Source organism: Sus scrofa, chromosome 7, assembly GCF_054392235.1.
Source record: "Sus scrofa isolate SSC_HxYL_T2T_F1_AM1 chromosome 7, Sscrofa_HxYL_maternal_Yorkshire_Landrace_v2.0, whole genome shotgun sequence".
Taxonomy (NCBI): Eukaryota; Metazoa; Chordata; class Mammalia; order Artiodactyla; family Suidae; genus Sus; species Sus scrofa.
The window spans coordinates 85,616,401-85,643,504 of record NC_139389.1 but is presented as its reverse complement, the minus strand read 5'-3'; the positions used below and the strand labels follow the sequence as shown (position 1 = coordinate 85,643,504).

The window sequence follows — 27,104 nt, the reverse complement described above, 5'->3', positions numbered from 1 at the left end:
GGAGTCTATGTAGATACCTGCATGTTGAAGCCAGAAGAGGAAGTCACCAATTTTTATGTTCTTGAAACACAAAGTAGCTCAGATGCTCTCTGATGGAACAGTCTGGCTATTCTCGGGGCCATGGCTGAGCCTCTGGGGCTGTTATCTGGAGACAAACGTGTACTTGCCATGGAAATGGGAACTATAGTTTTCAAAAACAAGCTAAAATTACTCCCAATACAAACAGAAATACACCCAAAAAATCCTCATTGAGCGTGTAGGACACAGCATTTTCTTTCTGCTACAGGATATATCTCATGAAAATTGATTTGTTTACCCAATTCTACATACAGGAATGATGGCAACATGATGGGGACGTTTCATTGATTCTTGGTATTTTTCTAAGCACATAAAGAGTTTGTGCCCAAAGAAAAACTGTCAGAGGCAATTTTCTCACAATAAAGAAGCCTCAGCGCTGGTGTTAGCAGAATCGGTTTTGGTGGCTTCACGAATTTCTAGGGGTTTCAAGTTCAAGTTACCTAGCAAAGCTGAGCATGAGGATAAGAGGTATTCCAGGCTATCCTCGTGTCTGAGGCTAAACACATAGTTTGTGAAGAGAGTAACATTTAAAATTTGAGAAGCCTGGGGTTTTGGGAAATGTTCACATGGACCTCTCACGAGAGCAGTGAGCCCAAAGTCCCATCCTTGTGAGGCTGCAAAGAGTTTTCTGAATCTGATGCAAAGCTCAAATGCCCCTGGAGACTGAACCCTTGACATTGGACAAGAAGGCTTCTGTTGTTCTTGACAATGCCTTGGCTCCAACGTTGTCTGTTTGTAGGATTTTATCTAGCCCAGTTTACACCGTTCTTCATGTAGGTGGTTTGGGAGAGTTGTAGAGATTCAGAAATACCTGTTGAGTTTCCACCAGGATTCTTGTCTTCAGGCACTGAGTAAAATTTTCTTAATTTATTTGGGTTCTACACACCTCATGAGTGTACATATGCGTGTCTTTTCCCCCTGCTGCTGTGTGAACATAGCACAGGTTTGACAGATTTTGTGACTCAAGAGGTGTGATGTGAAATCATTCATTAGCAACAACATGATGCTCAGGGAACACTTACTGGATTCCATGCAAGGTCAGAACACGTCTTTTGCTTTTCTGCTGGCAAGTCAAAACCCCATATACTGTTCTCCTTTACTTCCTGATCCAAGAGGAACTGACGGAAGAGGGTTCAATCTGCCATGTTTATTTCCAACCTGAGAGTTATCATTAGACAAATTGCTGTGCAAAAGCCTAGCGTTTCCTCCCTGGGAGGAAGGGAGCGTGCGTCATGACACAGACAAACGTGCCCTGTATCTGCTGACTCAGTTTCCTGGGTGGGGGCACAAGCCTCACCCAGCCCAGTAACTTGGTCTGCACCTCTGAGCACAGGGGACGGAATTAAGACCTGCCCTTGAGTTAGGACAGAGGACATTTCCCCCTGGGGAAGAGCTCCCAATATGCTGATTGCCAGCGTGCTGAGGGCATCTTGGCCTCTGCCTGTCTTGGTAAGGATGGCCACACGCACAGGACTCACGCTCCCTTTGAAATAGAGTTTTAACTAAAGAACGACACCCCCGCCCCTTGGCTAAGAAGGCAGCTGCAAGCCTTTCCAGCTATGCTCATCACTATACCACCCTTCTTGTAATAATGTAACAACTGTGTACCTTGTATCCAAGCCAGCAACCCTGCTAATCAGGTACCCAACATTGCTTATCAGTTCCGCTTCTGTAACCTTGCCCGCTCAGTTTCGTAGGGAGGAAGATTGTCTGCTTGGGGATGGGGGAGGTCCGGGATGCTTACATGGGAAATTCAAGACCTTGTAGTGTATAAAAGTTACTAAAAACAAAGACCTGGTGCTCAGACTCTGGAGGTGACTCCTCTGAGCCCGCACCGGTGCTGAATAAACCTTGCTTTTCCATATCTCCGAGTGCTGTTTGTCTCCTTCCACTGCCACGGTTTCTGCAGTTTCCCCAACACCTTCAGTTCCAAGGTCATGGGAAGGGGTAGATGAGGCTACGAAGGGAGAGATAATGGGCAGAGGAATCGGGGCTTTGGGTCCTGGGACTCTACATCCCTTCTCCCCTCATGGTTACACATAAGGGCTCGGTCTCCTTCTTTCCTCTTTCCTGCAGGATCCAGCACCACCCAGAATGTAGCCCAAGCCTGGTCTGCAATTTCTGTGGTGGAGGAGGAGGTGGCAACCTTGGACTGTGTATATGAAGCTGGTACTTACTGTTGCCGTTTCTTCTGGTACCAACACCGCCAAGCAGGAGAGGGATGTTCCTTCTTCGTCAGGAGTTGTCTTATGATGAGCAGAACTCAACAGAGGGTCGGTATTCTTTGAACTTCCAGAAAGCCACCAGGGCCATCAGCCTCACGGTCACAGCCTCAGAGCTCAGGGACTCAGCAGTGTATTTCTGTGCTCTGAGGAACCCCACGGGGCTCTGGGGGCGTGTGGGGGCCTGTGGAAGCCCCACAAACTCCTGGGCATGAGATAGTTGCCCTGGAGAAATAGACTGTCAGAGCCCGGAAGAGGCAGGCCTGTGTCAGCACAGGTGGGGTTGGGCAAGAGAACCTAAATTCACCTCAGTTTAGTTGGTTGGTTGGTTGTTCGGTTTGCCATGCAACCAGCATGTGGAAGGTTCTAGGCCAGGGACTGAACCCTTTCCACAGCAATGACCTAAGACACTGCAGGGACAATGCCAGATCCTTACCTTGCTACATTAGAAGAGAATGCTGAGAAAGGAAGAATGTTTTGATTTCTTTTTCATTAAGAAAATAAAACAAATCTTTTCACAAAGTACACCTAATCCCAGAGAAATGGCAAACAATGAGAATGACCCCGTTGAAGCTCCTGCCTGTTGCATTGGCATACATTATTACACAGGAACCTAGACAAACAAGCTGACAGACACGGAGCCAACAGTACTTTCCATGGAGAGTCTTGAATTTCTAATAAAACAAATAAATAGGTGACACCTAAATACCAGCACATGCCCATGGACTGAATGAGCCTGGCTAATACTATTAAGCATCTAATCCTGACTTTTCAAAAGAAACTCCTTAGGTGGACTAAAACAGGAATGGGTCAAGGAGGAAGAGATGGTGTTTCCAGCACCAAGTTGCCTGTGTAAGTTGACCCATCGCTCCTAAATCTACAGGTGGAAGGCTGCTGTCTTCCAGGATTGGTCCAGGGACCTCAAAGGAGATGATCTCAGGGAGGTTTCCCAACTCGGTGTTTTCCCCTCTTTTGCTGCAGAGAAGCGCTCGGCTAAGGAGCCAGATCACCCCCGCCCCTGCAGTTCTCTCCCTCTCTGTACACATCTCTCTCTCTGGTACCTAAGTCCAGAAGTTCCAGGTGCTTCGTGACCCCCAAACTCCTACACCTCTCAATCTCACAGTGAGATAACTGGGCTCTTTTTTGGGAAATCCTTCCTGCACAGGTGCCTCCAACCGGCCTCCATGATTTAAATTGGACAATGGCCTGATTCATCTCATTTATTTCCTTCTCTCATGCTACCTGTAGTCCAATGTCCAAAAATCATTCCATTTATCCTGTCCAGCTTTCCAGTTGGAAGGCCAGTTGTACCGTTATCAGTGAACAAGAAGTCACAGCAATTAGTTTTATTGTACTTTACAAATGTGTCCTTCTCTAACAACGGGAGGGGGAAGCTCATCATCTAACCTCAGATTTTTTGAGAATCACGTTACATAATGTTTCCTCCATGGCATGTGAACCGAGGGATGAAAAGAGTTAATGCAGGCAAAGGGCTGCAGGAGAGTAGGGACCCCTTCCTATGCAGAGGCATCTTTCTCTGACCCTTCGGAGTCATGGAGACATAAGCAAGGAAGAGACCTCTGACTATTCCGCTAAAAGTTGTGTCTGGGAATATTTGGGAAGTAAGAGATACCTGAACGGTGCTGAAAATGATGGGAGTAATAATTGCTATGCCCCCTGCGCACGTGTGGCATTTAGTTCTCTCTGCTTGGAGTCCTGCCCTATTCTCCTTCATTTCTCAAGCTGTCACTTGGGGAGGAATAGGTGAGGCCTGGGTGTGGTGCACCTTGCAGAATGGCCACCAGAGGGCAGGGTTTCCTTCACATGAGGTTCAGGTTTATACTCAGAGGCTGCTTGGCAACCACAAGGCAGATAGATGCCTGCTCCTGTGCAGGAGGGGTCTCCGTTTCTGAGGGAGGAGTTTGTTTGTAGAAGCTCTCTCTGGATTTTAGCCTTCTCAGATTCGGGGTATTCAGGAGAGCAAGGACCATTTTCTTTTGCTAACATGCTTTCTGCCACTCACCCAGTTCTCGTGATCTTCTTAATCATCGGTAAGTAACAATTTATCCTAAATGCTCATGATTTTGTATTTTCCTGTAGCAATCATTCCTTTTTAGTTGTCCTCCCTTCCTGAACCCTCTCCTTCTGTACATGACTAATGTAACACAGTCTTTCTTTTCTAGGAGGGACCAACGGAGACTCAGTGAACCAGACAGAAGTCCCAGTGGTTCTTCCAGAGGAGGCACCTATGACTCTGAACTGCACTTACCAGACCACTTATTCAGTTTCTGGTCTTTTCTGGTACGTCCAGTATCTCAACAAAGCTCCTCAACTCCTCCTGAAGGGGTCAACTGCAAACCCGAGGCCCAAGGAGCAAGGTTTCCAGGCCACTCTGGTTAAGAGTGACAAGACCTTCCATCTGCAGAAACGCTCAGTGCAAACATCAGACTCGGCTGTGTATTACTGTGCCGTGAGTGACACAGTGAGAGGGGCTGCAGGGGGAGCTGAGCACAAACCCAGAGGGCACAGGTGGGGACTGGCTGTGGGCTGCCCTGGGAGGGGGGGTTCTTCTCTGTCTCTGCTCTTGCATGCTGGAGGCATCCTCAGGGTATTTCCAGCTCTGATGCTCAGAGCCAGGATCCTTGGAATTCTTGGATTGCTGGTCAGAGAGGAATCTAGGCCAGGGCAGTTTAAGAGGAACCTAAGAGCTCGTCTCAGAAATGCCTTTCTTCTCAGCCCAGCCTCTTTCCTCCAGATGGCACAGAATTCCAAGGAAGTGACACCAGCTCTGTTCCATGACATACATGCTGAAATATTCCACAAGCTGTTAAGGAAAATGCCCATGGCACATAGTTCATGGACAAATGCGTGTGACCTTGAAGCTAGTGCTTGTATTTTACAGTTCAGACCAGGATTGGGTGTTTGGCTGAGTTTTACTAGCAGACACTGCATCTCTCTCTAGCAACTCAGAAATTTGTTCTCTCTTTCCTTGAATTCTTAATTTTTTTTTATTTTAGGACCGAACATGCAGCATATGGAAGTTCCCAGGTGAGGGGTTGAATCAGAACTGTAGCTGCCAGCCCATACTACAGCCATAGTCACGTGGGTTCCGAGCCTCTTCTGCGACCTGCACCTCAGCTCATGCCAATGCTGGATCCTTAACACTCTGAGCAAGGCCAGGGATGGAACCCACATCCTCACGGATACTAGTTGGGTTCATTTCCACTGAGCCACAACAGGAACTCCTCTCTTGCCTTGACCTTTCATTCCTTTGTGGTTGCTCCAGAAATGCTGCTGCTAAGTAAGTTCCACGAGGCGAGCTTCCTGAGAACATATTCCTTCTCTCAAGGTCAATGGGGATCAGATCAGCCTAGTCAGTAAACACTGCACTCATGTATGTCTTAACTGTGCTCTCATACATCCACCGTCTTCCTGTCATCACGGCAGCTCTTACAGAACACTCAATAATCATCCCACTTCTGGACTTGAGATCTGTGCTTTGAGAAACTCTGGATTCTGGACATGGCCAGGACCGTGTAACCTAACATCTTGTTTCTATCATGGCATTTATGCCTGTGGTCCTTCTGAAGTGAGTCCGATTCAGTGGCCAACGAAACACTCATGTGTTTGTTTAGGCAGAGACGAGGACACACATGGACTCTTGTTCACTGGGACCCCATGGGCTTACAATAGTCCCTAGTTTCTCCACCAAAGGAACACAAACCAGAGAAATGTGTGCCTCTCACGGAAACCCTTAGGGGACGTGGCTCAGCAAGAGACGCTTGTCCTAACACCCTGGAGATCCCTGCACGTCCTCTGTCCTTTCTCCATCTTGCATGATTCTCTGGGCTTGACAGGTCTGGGTGCAGGTTTTGCAGGGCCTGAAGCTTCTTTGATTTCAGAATTTTCTTTTTCCAGCAAAAGAAATTAAAATTAGAAATACACATTTCTGAGTCCCAGGATAATAAGTGGTCCTGAAATACAAGCCTGTGTTGATCCATGTTAACTCAGCCCCTGTGGTCTTATAAAGGTCACCTTCTTCTTCAAGACTGAGACATATCATAAAAAAGAACAAAATAATGCCATTTGCAACAACATGGATGGAACAAGAGACTCTCATACTAAATGAAGTGGATAAGAAAGAGAAAGACAAACACCATATAATACCACATATCTGGAATCTAATATATGGCACAAATGAACATTTCCACAGAAAAGAAACTCCTGGACTTGGAGAATAGACTTGTGGTTGCCAAGGGGGAGGGGGAGGGAGTGGGATGGACTGGGAATCTGAGGTTAATACATGCAAACTATTGCATTTGGAGTGGATAAGCAATGAGATCCTGCTGTATAGCACTGGGAACTATATGTAGTCACTTGTGATGGAGCATGATGGAGGATAATGTGAGAAAAGAATGTGTATATTATGTGTGTGACTGGGTCACCTTGCTGTGTAGGAAACTGACAGACCACTGTAAACCAAATATAATGGGAAAAATAAAACTCATTCAAAACATTTTTAAAAAGTGAAATATATTTGTCTTATTTTTGTCTTGATATTTTCAGGTTTTTTACACATAGGCCTCTTTCCACCCAGCATTTAATTTTTTTTTTTTTTTTTTTTTTTTTTTTTTTTTTTTTTTTTACTTTTTGGCTACCACCACAGCATATGATGGTTCCCAGACAGAAATTGAACATGGGCCAGAACATGGGCAGCACTTGAAGCAATGCCAGATCCTTAACCCACCAACCCACAGTGGGAACTCCCTTCACCTCTTATTAATTTGAGTATTTTCACCTCTATTAGTTTTCGTTCTTTAATTTCTATTTCTTAAAACATTTTACCCCTTTTAAAATCACAGCATTGCTTAAGAGAATTCACGGATCATAAACGTCATCTTTGTAAGCGTGTAACTGAGTGGTTTTTAGCGTGTTCACAGAGCATGCAATTGTCCTTACTGTCTGGCTCCAGAACACCGAGCCCCTGAGCCATCACCCAGACCCCCTTTCCCTCAGCTACTGGCATCCACTAAGCCACTTCCTGTCTCTATGGATTTGTCTGTTCTGGGCATTTCATGGAAAGAGTGTCATATAGTGTCTGGCCTTTTGGGCCTGGCTTCTTTCCCACAGTAGAATCTTTCCAAGGTCTGTCCAGGTAACAGTACTTCACTACTTCTGGTGGCAGCCTAACAGTCCACTGTCTGAAAACCCCACATTTCTTTATCTATTCTTCACCTGTTGGCCATTCATTCAGTTGTTTCCACTTTTTAGATATTATGAACAATGCCGTTATGAGCATCCATGTGCAAATGCTCTGTTACTCTAAATTCTAATATATATATAACTCTCATTATATAAGTATGTATAGCCATGGCTGAGCCTCTGTGGTTGTTTTCAGGAGACAGACAGGTATTTGCCCTGGAAATGGGGACTGTATTTTTCCGATAGAAACAAAAATACTTGATGTGGCACATATATATATTTTTATGGTCACTCCCATGGGCATAAGGAAGTTCCCAGGCCAGAGACTGAAAGGGAGCCACAGCTGTGACCTATGCTGCAGCTGTGGCAATGCCAGATCCTTTAATGCACTGCACCGGGCCAGGAATGGAACCCGGGCCTTTGCAGTGACCCAAGCTGCTGCAGTTGAATTGTTAACCCACAGCGCCACAATGGGAACTCCTAAACTCTAATACATTTTATGTTAGACCTGTCGGCTTTTTGTTTGTTTTGTTTTGCTTTGCTTCATTTTCTTTGATACCAGCATTTCCTTATGGGTATAAAATGAGTAAATACATGAAAAAATATTATAAACGATGATTTATACCAACATACAAAGGCCTGAGATGCACCTATGTTGATTCAAGAAAACCTTTGGAGCACTTACTTGTATTTTTTAGTCATTTGAAGAAATGCTGGGACTATAGTTTACGTGACAGTGTCCTCTGCTTTAGGATCTTAGAACACAGTGCATCCAAGTAACACAAACATCTGAAAATAATGCTTCTTTCACGATCACCTTATTCACCCACCGAACGGTATTTGTTCCCAAATATTTGTGGCCCTGACCGTTTTATGGATAATGGGAAAAGCATTTCATTTCCCCCACACACACACCTCTCCTGGGAGACAGGATCACACTCCCACTCCACAGATGGCAAACCTGAGGTCTAGAGATGCTAAGTAACCTCATCGATGGCACATAGCCAGTGAGGAGCAGAGCTGGGGCTAGGACCTAAAGCGGATGCATGACTAGTACTCTGAACAACTGGGGGGTAGACCCGTCAAGAAATGTGTCTGCTCTTCCCCAGAAGATGCTCACGTTCTAAGATTTCATGATTGGGAAGTTTTCACTTGATGAAAAAGAATGTAATGCAATAATCCAAGCTGTACTTTCCTCAGCTGCCCATCACAGGAGTATATATGTTGCAGCCAAAAAAGGCGGTCCCTCTCTTTTAAGTTCCTGAGACATAAAGTCTCTCACACACTCTCTGCTTGAACTGCCTGGCTATTCTAGGGGCCATGGCTGAGCCTCCCTGGCTGTTTTCAGGAGACAGACAGGTATTTGCCATGGAAACAGGGACTGTGTTTTTCCAAGAGAAACAAAACTACTTGATGTGGCAAATGTGTCTCCTCACTGAGGGCATAGGACACAGCATTTTCTGTTCTGCTACAGTGTATGTCTCAGGGAAACAGGCCCTTTTTCCCACAATTAGCAAATGCAGGTATGATGTTGTATGATGGGGACATTTCATTGGTTCTCTGTGCTTTTTCTGAGCACATTAATAATTTGTGCCAAAGAAAAAACTACCAGAGGCAATTTTCTCACAATAAAAAAGGCCTTAAATCTAATCTCAGCAGAATTGATTTTAGTGGCTTCAACATATCTCAGGTTTTCAAGTTAAAATTACCTGGTAAAGCAGAGAGAGAGGCTAAAAGGAATGTGAGTCTATCCTCAAATCTAGGGTTAAACATACCGATTTATGACGAACATTTACATTTAAAATTTGATGAGGAGTTCCCGTTGTGGCTCAGTGGTTTAAGAACTTGAGTAGTATCCCTAAGAAGGAGGGTTTGATCTTGGCTTCACTCAGCGGGTTAAGCATCTGGTGTTGCCATGAGCTGTGGTGTAGGTCGCAGAAGCCGCTTGGATCCTGCACTGTTGTGTTTGTGGTGTAGGCTGGCAGCTGTAGCTCTTGTTCCACCCCAGCCCAGAAACTTCCATATGCTGCAAGTGCAGCCCAACAAAAAATAAAATAAAATAAAATAAATAATAAACTAAAATAAAATTAGATGCAACTCCTCTTTTGGAAATTACTTGTTCTCACGGACCTCTATCTAGAGCAGTGACCCTAAGTCCCATTATTTAAGGCTGCAAAGAATTTGATGACTATGATGCAAAGGACAAATGCCACTGAAGATTGAACTCTGCTGGTACTTTCAATAGCACTTCTCTTGTTTTGATACTGCTTTGGCTCCACAGTTTTATATTTTTAGGATTTTTCTCTAATCCAATTTCCACCATACTTAAAGCATGTGCTTTGGAAGTTGAGGGGGTATTTGAGAAATGCATATATTGAGTTTTCACAAAAATTCTTTTATTTAGGCACTGAGTAGAATTTTCTGAATTTATTTTTGTTTACACACAGGTATAATGTCTGCACATATATATATGTATTTTTTCTTCCCCTGCTACTACCTGAACATTTCACATTCTTGACAGGTTTTATAATTTAGGAGGCGTGATGTGAGCTCATTCATTAATGTAACATACTTGTTAGCACTCTCTGCTTAGAGTCCTGTCCTGTTCTTCACTTCTTTACCTTTTTGCTATTTCTTTGGGCCGTTCCCACGGCATATGGAGGTTCCCAGGCTAGGGGTCTAATCGGAGCTGTAGCCACTGGCCTACGCCAGAGCCATAGGAACGCGGGATCTGAGCCCCGTCTGCAACCTACACCACAACTCTCTGCAACGCCAGATCCTTAACTCACTGAGCAAGGGCAGGGACCGAACCCATAACCTCATGGTTCCTTGTCGGATTCGTTAACCACTGCGCTACGACGGGAACTCCCTGTTCTTCACTTCTTAAGCTGTCACATGGGGAGGAATAGGTGAGGCCTGGGTGTGGTGCACCTTGCAGAATGGCCACCAGAGGGCAGGGCTTCCTTCAGATGTGGTTCAGGTTTGTACTCAGAGGTTGCTTGGCAGCCACAAGGCAGATAGATGCCTGCTCCTGTGCAGGAGGGGTCTCCGTTTCTGAGGTAGGAGTTTGTTTGTAGAAGCTCTCGCTGGATTTTAGCCTTGTTAGATTCCGTATATTCCGGAGAGCAAGGACCATTTTCTTTTGTTAACATGCTTCCTGCCACTCACTCAGTTCTCGTGATCTTCTTAATCATCGGTAAGTAACAATTTATCCTAAATGCTCATGATTTTGTATTTTCCTGTATTAATCATGGTTAATTTCTAGTTATCCTCTCTTCCTGAACCCTCTCCTTCTGTACATGACTAATGTAACAAAGTGTTTCTTTTCTAGGAGGGACCAACGGAGACTCAGTGAACCAGACAGAAGTCCCAGTGGTTCTTCCAGAGGAGGCACCTATGACTCTGAACTGCACTTACCAGACCACTTATTCGGACTATCTTTTCTGGTACGTCCAGTATCTCAACAAAGCTCCTCAACTCCTCCTGAAGGGGTCAACTGCAAACCCGAGGCCCAAGGAGCAAGGTTTCCAGGCCACTCTGGTTAAGAGTGACAAGACCTTCCACCTGCAGAAACGCTCAGTGCAAACATCAGACTCGGCTGTGTACTACTGCGCCCTGAGTGACACAGTGAGAGGGGCTGCAGGGGGAGCTGAGCACAAACCCAGAGGGCACAGGTGGGGACTGGTTGTGGGCTGCCCTGGGAGGGGGGGTTCTTCTCTGTCTCTGCTCTGGCATGCTGGAGGTATCCTCAGGGTACTTCCAGCTCTGATGCTCAGAGCCAGGATCCTTGGAATTCTTGGATTGCTGGTCAGAGAGGAATCTAAGCCAGAGCAGTTTAAGAGGAACCTAAGAGCTTGTCTCAGAAATGCCTTTCTTCTCAGCCCAGCCTCTTTCCTCCAGATGGCACAGAATTCCAAGGAAGTGACACCAGCTCTGTTCCATGACATACGTGCTGAAATATTCCACAAGCTGTTAAGGAAAATGCCCATGGCACATAGTTCATGGACAAATGTGTGTGACCTTGAAGCTAGTGCTTGTATTTTACAGTTCAGACCAGGATTGGGTGTTTGGCCGAGTTTCACCAGCCAGAGCATAGGATCTGTTTTATTTACCTGCTCCTCACTTCACTGAAAGCAATTCGAGATAGGAATCCTGTCTGCTTTTGATATATGTTTCTTCCAGAGGTTCCACATTGTGGCTAACTCTGTAAATCCCAAGTGAATGCTTGAGCTTAGGGATTCCTGATCTTGCACAATGGTTTAGGAGTATTGGGAGCTCACGTTGTGGCTTAGGGGTAGTGAATCTGATTAGTATTCACGAGGATGTGGGCTCGACCCCTGGACTCACTCAATGGGTTCAGGATCCTCATTGCCTTGAGCTGTGGTGTAGGTCTCAGACATGGCTTGGATCCTACATTGCTGTGGCTGTTGGTGTACACCTGCAGGAGCAGCTCTGATTCAAACCCTGCATATGGGAACTTCCATATGCTGCAGGTGTAGCCCTAAACAAAAGCTCTCTATCTATCTATCTATCTATCTATCTATCTATCTATCTATCTATCTATCTAGTTTAAGAGCAACAAGTAGATCTGCTTAGCCTGAGAATCTTGCCAGCATGACAACCCTACCTAAGACCCTCATGTTAGAACTAAAACAAAGTTCATTTTAACTGGTGAAAAATCTAGGTAGGTGAAGATTCATCATTTGACAAAGATGCTTCTTATGTTCAACTGTTCTTCAATTGCCATTGTTCTTCAATTGCCAGTACTTCCCTGAGAGCCTGTGTAAGGCAACATCACAGCTCTCTGCAGCAACCAAGCCTGAAGCCTTAAAATAATTGAAGCAAAGAACAACTTTTGTTTGTTTGTTTGTTCTTTGGCCTGCAGCTTGTCGAAGTTCCCAGACCAGGGGTGGATCCCGTGCCATAGCAATGACCCAAGCCACTACACTGATAATGCTGGATCCTTACCCTGCTACACCACAAGAGAACTCCGAGCAAGGAAGAATGTTTTGATTTCTTATTTTAATACAACAGGACTTTGCGTAAAGTAAACTTAATCTAGAGAAATAACAAGCTATGAAAATGACCCTGTTGAATCTTCTCTTTGTTTCATTTGTATAAATAATTACACAGGAAACTAGACAAACAAGCTAACAGACATGGAGCAAACAGTGGTTGCCTTAGAAATTCCTGAATTCCCTCATAAGACAAATAAACAAGGGACAGATAAATACCATGCACATGCCCCTGGAATGAAGAGATCCTGGCTAATACTTTTAAGCATCTAAACCTGACTTTCTAAAAGAAAATACTTAGTTGAATAGAAACAAGCTATGAGAAGTAAATAGTTGGTTTTCTAGACCTAGTTGCCTAATAAGGTTACCTATCCTTCGTAAGGCTAGATGTGTAAGGCTGCTGTCATCCAGGTGTGGTCCAGGGATCCCAAAAGAGACCCTTTCAAGGCATCTCATCAAACTCAGTGAGTTTCCCCTTTTTTGTTGCAGATAAATCCTCAGGTAAACACTCAAAGTAACCCCAGGCTCTCCTCTCTCTTTCCTTCTCTCTGTATTTACCCCTCCTCTCTGGTCCCCTGGTCCACAAATTTTCTTCATGACCCCCAAACACCTACCTTGTCTCAATCTCACAGTGAGACAACTGGGCTCTTTTTGGGAAATCCTTCCTGCACTGGTGCCTAGAATCTGCCTCCACGATGTAAATTGGACAATGTTCTGGCTCATCTCATCTGTTTCCTTCTCTCGTGCTTTGTTAGTCCAATGTCCAAAAATTGTTCCATTTATCTTGTCCAGTTTTCTAGTTGGAAGGTCAAGTCTACCTTTATCAGTGAAGCAGAAGTCACAATAACTTATTTTTATTGTGCTTTACAGATAGATCATTCCATGTAATGGGGGGAGGGAAATCTTATCATTCATCCCCAAATTATTTGAGAATCCAATTACATAATGTTAATTGAGGGTTGAATAGAGATAATTCAGGTAAAGGACTGGAGGAAAGTAGGGAGCATTTTCTATGCAGAGGGATCCTTCACTGACCCATGGGAATCATGGCGACATTGGCAGGGAAGACCTCTGACTCTTCCACTGAAAGTTGTGTCTGGGATTATTTGGAAACCCATAGATACCTGAACGATGCATAAAATGATAGAAGTAGTAACTGAATGTTTCACTAAGCATACTTGTTTTTAGGACTCTCTTCTTAAGAGTCTGTCTCATTCTCTTTTATTTCTCAGGCTATTACAGGGAGGAGTAGGGCAGATATGGGTGTGGTGCAATTTGTAAAATGGCCAACAGGGGGCAGGGCTTCCTTCAGATGTGGTTCCCGTTTTTCTTTAGGTGCTGCTGGTTTGACTTGCCTACTTTGCAGGCACAAGAAGAGTTTGCTGTGGCTGTGCAAAAAGGAGCTCTTAGTTTCTGAGTGAGGATTTTCTACAATATCCACAAGGAGACTATACTTATTAGACATGGTGTATTCTGGGGAGAAAGTATCATTTACTTTTGCCAACATGCTTTCTGTCACTCACTCGTTTCTTATGATCTTCTTAGTATTCAGTAAGTAATATTTTATCCTAAATATTAATGATTTTTTACTTTTCTGTAATAGTTAAATTTTAGTTGTCCTCTATGGTTGAAACCTCTCCTTCTGTACATTTCTAACGTAACAAAGTGATTCCTTTCTAGGAGAGACCAGCGGAGACTCAGTGAACCAGACAGAAGTCCCAGTGATTCTTTCGGAGGAGGCTACTATGATCCTGAACTGCACTTACCAGACCACCTATTCAGATTTCTATGTTTTCTGGTACATTCAGTATCTCAACCAAGCTCCTCAGTTCCTCCTGAAGGGGTCAACTGCAAACCTGAGGGGAGAGCATCAAGGTTTTCAGGCCACTGTTGTTAAGAGTGACAGGACCTTCCACCTGCAGAAACGCTCAGTGCAAACATCAGACTCGGCTGTGTACTACTGTGCCCTGAGGGACACAGTGAGAAGGGCTGCAGGGGGAGCCGAGCACAAACCCAAGGGGAGAAGAAGGGCTGAAGTTAGCAGCCTCAGGAGTGAGAATTACATTTGCTTCTTGGGCAGGGTTGACTTTAGAGTTTTTCTGGAAAATGAACCAAAACTCAGGGCTAATTCCTAGGAACCTAGGTGGTTGGCAGTTGCTCTGCAGGTCGCATCTTCAAGAAAACCCAAGCTCTGATTCCCGGCAGTGCCCATGTTCCACCAGAAGGACTCCTCTCTTTTCCAGACTGACTTTTATCAAATTCTGTTGTCTCCAAATGTAACCTGGACGTTATATATCATGAAATTAATATACTCATTTAGGGGAGAGAAAAGAAATAGGTGATAAACAACTGCATGAGATAAATCACAATCATAAACCAGCACATGGAGGCCAAGCAAATCAGATACCGACTTCCATGTGGCCGAGACATAAAGCCATTGAGGTACTGGTCTCAGTGAAAGCCTTTGAGCCAGAGTTTCTACCACAGTGGGACGAAAAGGCATTTGAAAAATTTGAATTGCTGTATTTTTGACCTAAGGGAATAAGAATGCACAGTCTGGTGAGTTTGTACTCTTTTGGGCTCTAGATTCAATATTTGAAAGCAAGATTTTTCTAGCTAGATTATTGATTGCTGTCAGACATGTACAGCTGGACCCATTTTGTCCATCAGGAAACTTGCTGTGATAGCATTAAGCAGACAAAGAACTTTATCTGCTATAAATTTCCCCAGGAACCAATGCCTTGGAGTGTAGGAAGAAAATTATGATGATTGAGAGTGAATTGTTTTATCTTCCTGTCTGGAAGAAAAATCTGTGAGCTTATTTTACTATAGATTTTGGCTGCAGACCGAAAAAAAAAAAATACCAGACAAAAACGTGGATGACAATTTGTTCTCAGAGGTCGCTATAATCATAATAAATAGTATTCATCATGAAACTTTTTAAGTCCAATGTGGCAAATGGTTGCAGCCCTGATACAACTGTTCATTTAATTACAAGTCTCAAAAGGCAGGTTAGAATCACCAACCAAGTCACCGAGCCATGACATGACACAGGCAACCTGTTGTCACCAAGTTCCATTTCCTGTTCTGGTGCAGAAGCATTTCACTGTGCAGTAATTGGATATGTGTTCCGTCAGACACAGGGCAGACACTTAGACCTGAATTTGAGACAGAGCACAGCACATTTCACTCAGAGGAAGAGCTGTCAACATGCAGCTCCCTGACCTGCTGCTGAGAGTTTTCATAGCCTCTGCCTGCCTCGGTAAGGCTGGTAAAGATGGTCACAAACAGCTTCAGCTCCGCTCAGCCCCATGTTTGGGGGTAGAGCAGGTTATTATAGTCTGGTGGGTTTAGGAGGGTTAATGGGCAGGGGAATCGGAACTCTTTAGTCGGGCATTTACTCCTTGCAGCTCTTGCAGCCTTTGGGTACCACCAGGAGAATCAGCCTAATTCATTATTTCTCTCTCTCTCTCTCTCTCTCTCACTCTCTGTCTTCTAGGATCCATCAAGGCCCAGGACGTGACTCAAGATCAGCCAGAAATGTCTGTGCTGGAGAAGGAGGCTGTAACTTTGGACTGTGCATACGAGGGTAGTAGTTATAGTTATTATTTATTCTGGTACAAACAACCACCAAGTGGGGAAATGATTTTCCTACTTCATCAGGAGTCTTACAATGAGCTAAATAAAACAGAAGGTCGATATTTTTTGAACTTCCGGAAGAAAGCCAGTTCCATCAGCCTCACCATCACAGCCTCACAACTCGAGGACTCAGCAGTATATTTCTGTGCTCTGAGAGACCACAGTGATGCGGGTGCCTGTGGGAGCTCAATAGAAACCTCAGATCTCAACCTGACTCCCCAGCTATGAACACCTGGTGGAGAATCTCCGTGAGGACAGAAGGCAGGGGCTCTGTCAGCTGGGGAAGGAGGATGAGAAGTGGAAATTTCACTCTAAGGGAAATGCCCTCTTTCTGGCTCAGAGAACTTAGCTAACAGTGTTATTCATCTGAAGCATCTTTAGCTGCAGTTCTTTTCCTTGAAGTAGATCATGCAGCAAGATAATCTTTAAAATGTTGTGGTGATTACATCTTAATGTAAGAGACTTGGCTTTAAAAAAAATTCAGTAATACTTAGCCAAATCTGCACCTGAATTGTTAGACTTTTAAGTTCACCTCACAGATATTTTATTCATTTCTAAGTCTGACCACTGAAATATCTCTGAAATGGCTCTTCTTGGATCCTCATGAATGACTAGGAATGATGTACAGAGAATCAGTGTCACCACAAGTCTTGACACTAAGGTAAAATGAAGCTCTTTAGTTTGCTCAGAACTAACCTCACCACCTGATCACATTCTTTATATGTAATGACAAAATTATGCATGTTTAAGGTAGAAAAAAGTGACTAGCCAAAGAAGGAATGCTAAAACAAAACAACTCAAAAATTCTACCAGTCAGGAAAAACTCTCTTATAGAATCATATCTTATAGGATGTCTTATATTCTGTATTTTTACCCAATGGGACACGAAGTAACTATTGTCACAACATTATTTACAGATCAACATCACACATTCTAGTGGTAATATTCCAATGTATGATTTTATAATACTTTTTGGGTGAATTCCATCTTACTACATTTTTATTTATTTTCTTTTTAGGGCTGCACCTATGGCATATAGAAGTTCCTGGGCCGGGGGTCGAATCGGAGCTGCAGCTGCTAGCCTACACCACAGCCACAGTAAAGGGGGATCCAAGCCGCATCTGCGATCTACACTACAGCTCGTGGCAACTCCAGATCCTTAACCCACTGAGCGAGGCCAAGGATCAAACCCACATCCTCATGGACAGTAGTCGGGTTCCTAATCACTGAGCTACAATGGGAACTCCCATCTCACTAGCTTTTTAGATTGTTTTACTCACAGGTAACAATGCTGACATGAACACACATGTGTTTGATGATTGCCTTGATAACCCCCAGGAGTTGAATAGGAGTTTCCCTTTAAGCCTTTCAGGTATGGGCCCCCTGATCATCTCTGGGACCCTGGAGCAGAGCACATTTTCACTTTGCAACTACTAAACACTCATATTTGCCCTGATCCACAAAGTTCTCTTATATGAAGGCTTTTCTCTATACTTTAGCTCCTAATGACTCCAGATGGCTTCAGTTTCAGGCAATTCTACACCACAGATGTGCAGACTAGCTGTCATTATAACATCCAAAAAAGGGAATGTCTCTGTGCTATTGTTGGATTATATCAGGTGAAAATTAACCTCGTGAACTTGTTTTTATCTGGAATTCCCAAAAGAAAGACATCTACCTTGTGTAAGGATTTTCTTTCCCCATTGTACAAGTAGCAATATCCCAATACAGAACAACTTTTCAGAAAAGAAAGTATAAGTGTGTGTGTGTGGATGTGTGTGCATATGAGAGAGAGAGAGAAACAATAAAATTACGTAGCCAGTTATCAAGTAATTAACTAGTAAAACAGATAATTTTGTAAAGTATTGTGGAGGATAGTAAGTAAAGTCCTCCAGAAACAACTTTTAATGAAGAACATAGGTACAAGTAGTATATAAGGGAATAAATCAAGGATTTGACACAAGAAAAATGCAGCCTAGGATCTGGTGCAGGAGAAAGTATTGGTGAGAAATAGTCAAAAGAATCTTCCTAACTTTATTTGGAAAAAAATATAAAATACCAGACCCAAAATATTCAATGGCCTATCTTGTTCAAAAATTATTTCAATTTATTTGTGCTTTTAAAGTGAGGACTCTTCTAGGACATTTTGGAGAAGATTGCATAAGAGCTCCAACTGAAGCCACTGTAAAATCTTGGTCTCTAATCTCTACTTAATCCCTGATATCACCAAATGATACCCTGTTTCCTTAACCAATGAGTTATCTTATCGTAACACTTATTCAAAAAGTTCTCGATTGTCTCACAACTCTAATTCTTCTAATATCTCCATCAGATTATTTTGCCAACAAGTGAATGAATGCCATCTGGGAAAGAATGCCTTCACAGTGTGCCTGTAACTGATTTTCTGCCTCCTTTGAGGTCACCTGACCTGACCTCTTTGTGGTTTCAGTACTTACATTTATGCTTCAAAGATAAGGAGGTTTTTTACTTTTATTTTTTTGCCCTTTAGGGCCGCACATATAGAAGTTCCCAGGCTAGGGGTCAAATTGGAGCTGCAGCTGCCGGCCTACCCACAACTGCAGCAAAGCAGAATTGAGTGTCTGCAACCTACGCCACAGATCACAGCAAAGCCAGATCCTTAACCCATCGAGTGAGGCCAGGGATGGAACCTGAATCCTCATGCATATTAGTCGGGTTCATTACCACTGAGCCACAAGACAGGAACTCCTACAGAGGAGTTTTTAGGTGTTATTCTGTACTAAGTTCTTATCCAAATTGACCTTAGCAGGACATCCAGGGTATTTCTAGATTATTCATTGCAAATAAACCAGAATTTATGGACACAGGATACATCCGATTGGAAATGGAAGTCAATAAATGTAGTATCTCTAGGTACGTGATTAGCAAAGTTATAAAACCTAAAAGACCTCAAACTTAAATGACTTCCTGTTGCAACCTGTATTGCTACAGTTGATGCTTGTCACTGCACCTCACATCTTTCCTGGTATTGAATAAGGGACTTTGAGAAGCTTCATTTGAAAGATGTAGGAACTCCCAGACGTGGGAGCTGGGTCTGCTGTTTTTTCTTGCTTGTGGTTTTGCTCTCTAGATGCCCCTTCTATCCCCTTCTGGCCACTACCATCCTTCCAAGGAAACCACAGTCCCACAGACAGATTGGTTTTGTCTTGTTTTTGAACATTACACAGCTAGAATAATATGGTTTGGATTTTTTTCTGTCTGGATTCTTCTCTTAACATCATATTTCAACTCATGTATGTTGTGTACCATTTAGTTTCCCTAGTGTTATTGCTGTGTGAATATATCCCAGTTTATTTAGCCATAAGCTTAAATGGTTCCTTGGATTTTTTCCAGTCAATGGCATTATTATGAATATTCTTTGGTGAACAGATTTACACACTGCTATTGGGAATATATGTTAGAATTTCTGAATTAAAGGGTATGCTTATATCTGGCTTTAGTTCCTCCACTAGCTCAACCCTCCAAGAGTGCTAATGACCTCTGTGTTGTAAGTCAACAGAAATATGCTGTTCTGATCAGAGCTGACCTTCAGAAAGTTTTGACACATGAATTGAGACTATTTTGCTTTAAACCCTCACTTCCTTAGGATTCTCTGACAAAACTCTCTGAGATTTGTACCTACTTCTTGGGCTGTTTCCTCTTTGAGTCTTGCAAACACTTTCATCTCCCTTCCAATCATTAACTGTTAAAATCTGCAAGGTTTAGCCCTAGGCTATCTCTTCTCCTTGTGTTTCTCTCCCCCCCCCCCTTTCTCTCTCTGTCTCTCTCTCTCACACACACACATTTTACTCATGCTGTATGCCTCTGTACCAGGCCTCACCATCACTTTTTCTAGCCTTTTGCTCAATTTAAAGAGTACGAGTCACGTTTCTGTCATGTATATACAGAGATAAAAATAATAGAATAATCAGAATTCTGAGCATAAACATAGTAAAGGGAGAGAAATTGCCATTGCAACCTGGTGTGACCCTCTAAATCCTCCAAGCTTCAAAGGATTCATTTCAAACTCTTGAGCCAATCTTTTGAATCTCTTGTAAGTTGTCTTGAGGAGGATTGAAAAAGCCACACCACTACAGCTTCACTTCAATTCTAACTCTTTAATGAATCATCATTTTTCTCACATATCATTACTGTGGCTAATAGGCTAAGGAAAGTAAAAAAAAAAAAAATGGGCTTCATACATATTTTGCATGTGTCCCCAAGCATGTATGGTGGGCTCTCTCCATGTGTTCTCATACACTGAAGGCTCTCTTCAAAGTCCAAGACAAAAGGAAATTTTGTGATCAATATGCTTTTAATATCCTACATTGATGTCTATACTTATATATAGACTTTAAAAATCCCTGTTATGTTTGTAACTATGAACTCCACAGGGCCAGGAAATGTTTGTGTTATTGTATATCATGGACTTCATAGCCCATCGTGGTTGAACATTATTTGCTGATGGATGAAGAATAAATGAATCAATACCATCAAAAGATACAGAGCTTTTATCCTATGGTTGCTGTTGGATGATTATTTATCAGTCACTTCTTGTATTTGTCCATTTCTTACCACTGTGAGAATTCTTCTGTTTGCGTGTGCCATAAATCCCCTTTCTGTTTGTACAGATTTCCCATATGGCACTATTTCCATGTTTGCAATTGGATGGAGATGTCTCCTCCTGTTGGCATAGACAGAGCCATCTTCTTCACCTGGGTGAGTCTACAGGAAGGTGTATATCTCATTCATTTTCTCGTGGATTTGGAAGTCCCTCTTACTGGTGATTCTTCATTCCACCCTGTATTATCTCTTTTCTGATTTCATCTCTAGAGTTTTTATTTTAGAATTTCAAGCTCAAGTATTTACTTGCTGTGGCTAGAGAGATGAGTCCTTTCAAGCTAAGGGTGGTCATGGGCAGGGAGTGGGGAAGAGGTCCAGGCAGAAAGAAAATCACAATTAATTTAGCTCTCTTTGAGTCCTGGTACTTTTCCTTTCCATCCTAGTTTCTGGGGTGCAAGGGAAATGACCTCTGTACTGTAGGTGTTCCCCATACCGTAAATGTCACCCATGATCCAATCAGAAGGTATCGAATATCTGCTACCATTTATCTTTTCTGTTGCCATGACTTGCTCTGTTTCTTGGCATCTTTGTTTCTTTCAAGTCTAGTGACCTAGATTTGGGGTAGGACTCCTACCATGGGGAGTCCTAGCCTAAGGCAAGAAAAATGAACCTGTTTTGCCTATTTCCTGATTTTGGTCTCAAGGGCTGAAGTATACCAATCATGAACCCTTTTAAGCTCCTGGATTCTCAGTCCTTAAGAAAACTTTCAGCAAGTATTCTCCTCAATTGTAATGTTGATTTTTCCAGAATCCTCCCATGAGAGCAGAATCAAGACTCTGCCCTGGGGAGAGTAGGAAGGAAATGAACTACATCCTTGGGGAAGTGAACTAGTTGACCTTGGAACGGTGACTGAAAAAAAGGTAGATGGAAGCATGCAATTTTAGCAATAAGTAAGAACAAAAAGAGGTAATTTTCATTCTTGGGACAATTTGTAGAGAATAGCCTCTTCTGTAAGAAACACATGCTCAATTATAGGAAAGAAGTTATGGACAAGGAAGGAGAATCTTTTATTTCAGTTTGTTGACTTAAAGATGGATAGGCATTTTTCTCAGAGAATTTTAAAGTTTAAAAGAATGTGAATGTTAGGAAAGGTTACAGTTACCCTTGATCATATGATAGATGTAACCATTTTCCAGATTGATTCTAGAAAACGTTGCCTTGTAATACATGACAGTGGATTTCAGAGGCTGATAAGTTGGGAAGGGGTTTGGTTTGGGTATTATATTTTGAACTTTACTTTTATGTAGAGAAATCACAGTAAGTAGAAAAAGGGAAACTCACGGGCTCAAAGTATAAAAGGTTTTCTCACTCGGCTAAGAGAAGTCCTCTGCCTAAATGATAGTTATGCTGCTTTGAGCTATTTATTTGATAATTGCAAATAGGTAAAGTTTATGACAAAAATAATGACACATTCCTCTTTTTAAAGAAATCTTTATACATTATAATTCTTTAAAATTACAAATCTTTAAAAATATACATTATATTTTTAATTATACATTTTAATTATAAACCTTTTAAAATATGCATTTCTGAAGTTCCTTTTGTGGGTCAGCTGTTAAGGACACAACGTAGTATCTGTGAGGATGCAAGTTCAAGCCCTGGCTTTGCTCAGTGGGTTAAGGATCTGGCATTGCCGTGAGCTGTGGTAGGCCGGCAGCTGTAGCTCTAGTTTGACCCCTAGCCTGGAAACCTCCATATCCATGGGTCCGGCCCTAAAAGGCAAAGAAAATCCTAAAAAGCAAAGAAAATCAATGCAAATCAGCACATGAAAAGATGTTCAGCATCATTAGCTGTCAGAGAAATGCAAATAAAAACCACACTGAAATATCAGTACCCAACTCTTAGCGGGGATAAAATAAAAAATAACGATAACACCAAATTCTGGCAAACATGGGGAAACTGGATCACTCACAAAATGATACAGGCACTCTGAAAAATAGTTTGGCAGTTTGATTATATTCACATAAAAACCTGTATCTGAATATTCATGACACCTTTTTTTTTTTTTCATAGCAGCCAAAATATGAAAACAACCCAAAGGTCCCTTGGTGAGTCATGGGTTAAGCAATCTGTGGCATATCATACAGAAAACTATTCAGAAATAAAACAAACAAAAAAGCAGGTTGACTACACTCCAAAACTTGGATAGATCTCATGCTTTCATTACTTATACTGAGTGAAAAAAACTCAATGTTACTTCTATATAATGCCATTTATAGAACATTATTAAAATAATGAAATTGTAGTGTTGAAGAATAGATTGTCAGGGGTTAACCGATTGGGGGGAATGGGTGTGGTTACAGAGGGCTGGCGTGAGGAGACCTTGTGGTGGTGAAACATTTGTGGCTCTTGATTGTGGTGGTGAACCTATGTGTGTGGTGTACATGCAGGCATGAATCTAAACATGTGTAAAATTGCATAGAACTACACACACACACACACACACACACACACACACAATGACTACATGCAAAACTGGGAACTTCTAGATAAGCCCTGTGGGTTGTACCAATGTTCATTTCCTGGTTTAGATGCCCCTGGAGGAGACCAGGTAAAAAGTACACAGCACTTCCCTGTTATGTTTTCTGAAACTTCCATGAATCTACAATTACTTCAAATTAAAAATATTTTTTTAAATTCCACCCATTTTTCATAATTCTCACAGCTGTCAATCATCCCCTTGGGCTCGGTTACACATCACACATTCAGCTCCTGGGTTTTTTTAGCACCTACCCTGCGAAGGGCTCCTGAATACATCTTGCACTTACCTTTTTCTACTTCTTTCCGAGACACACATTCAAAAACAGAGAAAAACTGTCTCAAATCTGATGTGTAAGAGAGTTTGCTAAGTGTGGCTGGAATAAATCAAATCAGCAGATGCTGAAACGGACACAGCTTCGTGTAAGCATTTTTAGATCACTGAGAACTTATCACATTTTCAAAGTCAAAGAACAACAAACCACTTACTTACACTTACTATGGTAAGTTCTGTGCAACTTATTTTTTTCTTGTTACTGAGTGGGTGAGGAATGGAGTGACATTAAAGCAGTGCATCTAAAAGCCGGTGCTTGGGAGTTCCCTTCATGGCTCAGTGGTTAACGAACACAACTAGGATCCATGAGGATGTGGGTTCAATCCCAGGCCTCACTCAGTGGCTTAAGGATCCAGTGTTGCTCTGAGCTGTGGTGTAGGTTGCAGATGCAGCTCGGATCCTGTGTTGCTGTGGCTGTGGCTGTGGCCAGCAGCTGTAGCTCTGATTCAACCCCTAGCCTGGGAACCTCCATATGCCGCAGGTGCAGCCCTAAAAAAATTCAAACAAACAAGCAAAAAAACTGATGTTCTTTCTGGGTTGTGGCTAATAGGGGACAGGGCGTGCTGTTCAATGAGTCCCAAGATAGGACATAAATAGTGGTCAACTCTACAGCGTAAACAAATGTTCAATGACAAAAGCCAGTGGAGTGTCATAGTATCAAACAAATTCAGCAGTACTAGCTTTGCCCTGGTTATTCCTGCCCCACCCCCTCTACCTTGTGACTTTCCGATCCTCTGAGGTCTAGAACGGAGACCGTTCTTTTTACCCTCTTCCATGTGCTTCCCTCCTAAGACTTGTCAAGTCTGTGATCCTGAGTTTTAGTCACACTTGGTCCCTGTAGCCAGGTATAAAATTATTTAAAGAGATATGTCTTAACTTATGCTCCCAATTCTCCGTCAAAGAGAGTTCCAGGCAGATCCACAACCATTTTACCTGACTTTTTTCAGCACTCTAGTCCTTTTAAGGTCTCACTTGCTGAGATTCTTCTGTATTATAAAGAGAAATATAATCCATTACACCTATGCTTGGGTTCAGTTCTTATAACCTCTGGTAGCAGTTTAGCTTTAAAGGACATCCAAGAAACAATGAAATAATTAAAAGTGCAAACAGAGAAGGCTTTCCTCATTACTACTTTACACCTCACATGCACAATGCCGGCCAATATAAAAGACATCCTTCCCTCAGTCTTTGTCTTTGCAGGTGGTGTGGAGCAGGCCCGGTGAGATAATGTTTATGACCACCAGGTGGCAGCGGTTCCATTTCTCTCCCTCTTGGAGTGCCTTAAATGTCAAAAGCATGACACTAGGGGATTTGCTCTTGTTTGGCTGAGGCATCAACAAAAAGGCTCTCTTGTGCATTAGAAAATAAGAGCAAAGACACAGGAATATCTCCTCAGAGGAGAAGGTCTGGAATCATTACAAGTTGTATCAAGAGTGAGATACCAGGATGGAGAACAGGCTGGGATGTGCATTCACAGTCTTGTCACGTTAACTTGGCTGTAAGTTGGAGGTCAAGAGATGAGATCCTAAGTGCAGAAGGGAGAGGGGTTTAGTCTCAGCTCAGCCGTGGTTTCTTGTTGGAATTTTCACAAACTGCTGAACTAAAAGCTGAATATCATTTCTGATTCCGTTTTCCCGAGCAGGGTTGAGTGGAGAAGACCAGGTGAAGCAGAGTCCTCAGGCCCTGAAAATCCAGGAGGGAGACCGCCTCAGCCTCAACTGCAGCTACACCATTAGCAGTTTTAGAGGGCAGCAGTGGTATAGACAGGATCCTGGGAAGGGCCCTGAACTCCTCTTCATCCTGTACTCAGTTGGGGATAAAAAACAGAAAGACTCGGAGCCACATTGTCAAAGGAGGGAAGTTCTCTGCGCATCGCAGCCCCTAATCTTGAAGACTCAGCCATTTACCTCTGTCCTGTGGAGACGCAGTGGCCCCCAGGCACCTGCAGCCTGTACCCAAAGCCTGCAGCTGGGCTTCTGCCATAAGGGCATCGCTGTTGTTTGTCCTCCTCAAAGAAGTATTTAATTAGCATCCAGAACCTCTTTCCAAGGGGTCCTACGGAGAATGAAGTCTTGTGACTTAGCCAGGAGGCAGAGATTACTGTTCATTTTGTCCCGGATCCTAGACACAGTCTGCTTTGCGTGTCTATGGATCAGTCTGCTCATTATCACAGTCCAGAGATTTCCTCACGGAGATTCAGAAGGGATAGCTGTGGTATGGAGAGCCTTGGTTTCCAGTCTTGTGCCAGTTGAAAAGAGATTGCACAGGAATGCACATGCTTCTCTGAAATAAGTTTTTTTGTTTGTTTGTTTTTGGCCTTGCCCATGGCATGTGGAAGTTCTGGAGCCAGGGATTGAACCCGCACCACAGCTGCGACCAAAGCCACAGCAGTAACAAGGCCAGATCCTTAACCTACTGTACCACCAGGGAACTCCTGAAATAAGTTTTGTTTTGTTTTGTTTTGTTTTGTTTTTGCGTTCTCTTATAATAGTCTGGTTCCATGTCTGTAAGTGAATCTTTCCCATTTTAATACCGTGTTCTTGAAGCTCACATCTCCACCAGTGCCCATTTATACATTTCTCTTGTTCCTAACAATCACATTAGCTGACTGTCTATACTTACCACCTCCTTCTTCTCCCCTCCTTGAACCTGGCCTCTGTGAGCATCATTCCAAGAAAAGCGCTCACTTAGCTCCAGTGGCTTTATTAGTGATAAAGCCAAAGTTTATCTTTCAGCACCACCTTGTCTGAGATTCTCAGCACTTTCTCTTCTCTTCTTTTTAAAAATAAATTTTCTTTTTATCAAAATAATACTTTCATATATTTACAAAATCAAGTAGCACTTGCTTTTTGTTTCCTTCCTCCACGCATTCCAGTCCTGCCTCCCCAATAGAACCGCTTCTCATTCTCAGGTGATGGCTTGGACTAATTTTTTTTTTTTCCTTGGCTTCAACCATGGCATGCAGCAGTTCCTGGACCAGGGATCAAACTGCATCACAGTAGTGACCAAAACTACAGCAGTGACAACACAAGAGCACTCCCTGCTGTGCCACAAGAGCACTCCCTGCTGGTACTCTTACCTTAATATTTAAAATATTAAATATTCCAAATTTCTGAGTCTTCACTGTTTCTTCTCTCTTTTTTTGTCTTTTTGCCTTTTCTAGGGCCACTTGCCGTGACACATGGAAGTTCCCAGGCTAGGGGTCTAATCGGAGTTGTAGCTGCTGGCCTATACCAGAGCCACAGCAACTCGGGTTCTGAGCCTCATCTGCGACCTACTCGCCTGCAACCTCACGGCAACACCTGATCCTTAACCCAGTGAGCAAGGCCAGGGATCGAACCCGAAACCTCATGGTTCCTAGTCGGATTCATCAACCACTGCGCCACGACGGGAACTCCTCTCTCTCTCTCTCTCTCTCTCTCTCTCTCTCTCTCTGTAACTGAAGTGAAGTGCATATAATAAAAACTTAAAGCTCAATGAAATTTCACACTTGTT

At 43.0% G+C, this 27,104-nt stretch overlaps 2 protein-coding genes and 1 gene segment (V, D, J or C); all 3 read left to right on the top strand.

The window, feature by feature from the left end:
* Positions 1-27,104, top strand: part of LOC102160313 (T cell receptor delta constant) — a 660,440-nt gene that overhangs the window by 96,442 nt on the left and 536,894 nt on the right. The gene's annotated exons all lie outside the window — the stretch shown is intronic.
* On the top strand, positions 4,171-6,377 carry LOC110261595 (T cell receptor alpha variable 18). The gene is made up of 3 exons (XM_084969271.1): positions 4,171-4,351; positions 4,484-4,829; positions 6,219-6,377. Exons 1-3 carry the CDS (start codon positions 4,177-4,179, stop codon positions 6,229-6,231), a joined length of 534 nt encoding a protein of 177 aa, XP_084825397.1. The 5' UTR covers positions 4,171-4,176; the 3' UTR covers positions 6,232-6,377.
* Positions 10,518-27,091, top strand: LOC146401707 (T cell receptor alpha variable 18-like). The segment is given in 6 exon segments: positions 10,518-10,698; positions 10,834-11,176; positions 13,853-14,068; positions 14,198-15,076; positions 16,017-16,817; positions 25,252-27,091. Coding segments are annotated over 3 exon segments (471 nt in total).

Excerpts from the sequence above, each read along its gene's own strand:
- LOC110261595 (XM_084969271.1), top strand. The coding sequence starts at position 4,177 with ATGCCTGCTCCTGTGCAGGAGGGGTCTCCGTTTCTGAGGGAGGAGTTT. Across the intron at positions 4,352-4,483 it reads CGTGATCTTCTTAATCATCG|GAGGGACCAACGGAGACTCA; the intron begins GTAAGTAACAAT and ends TTTCTTTTCTAG.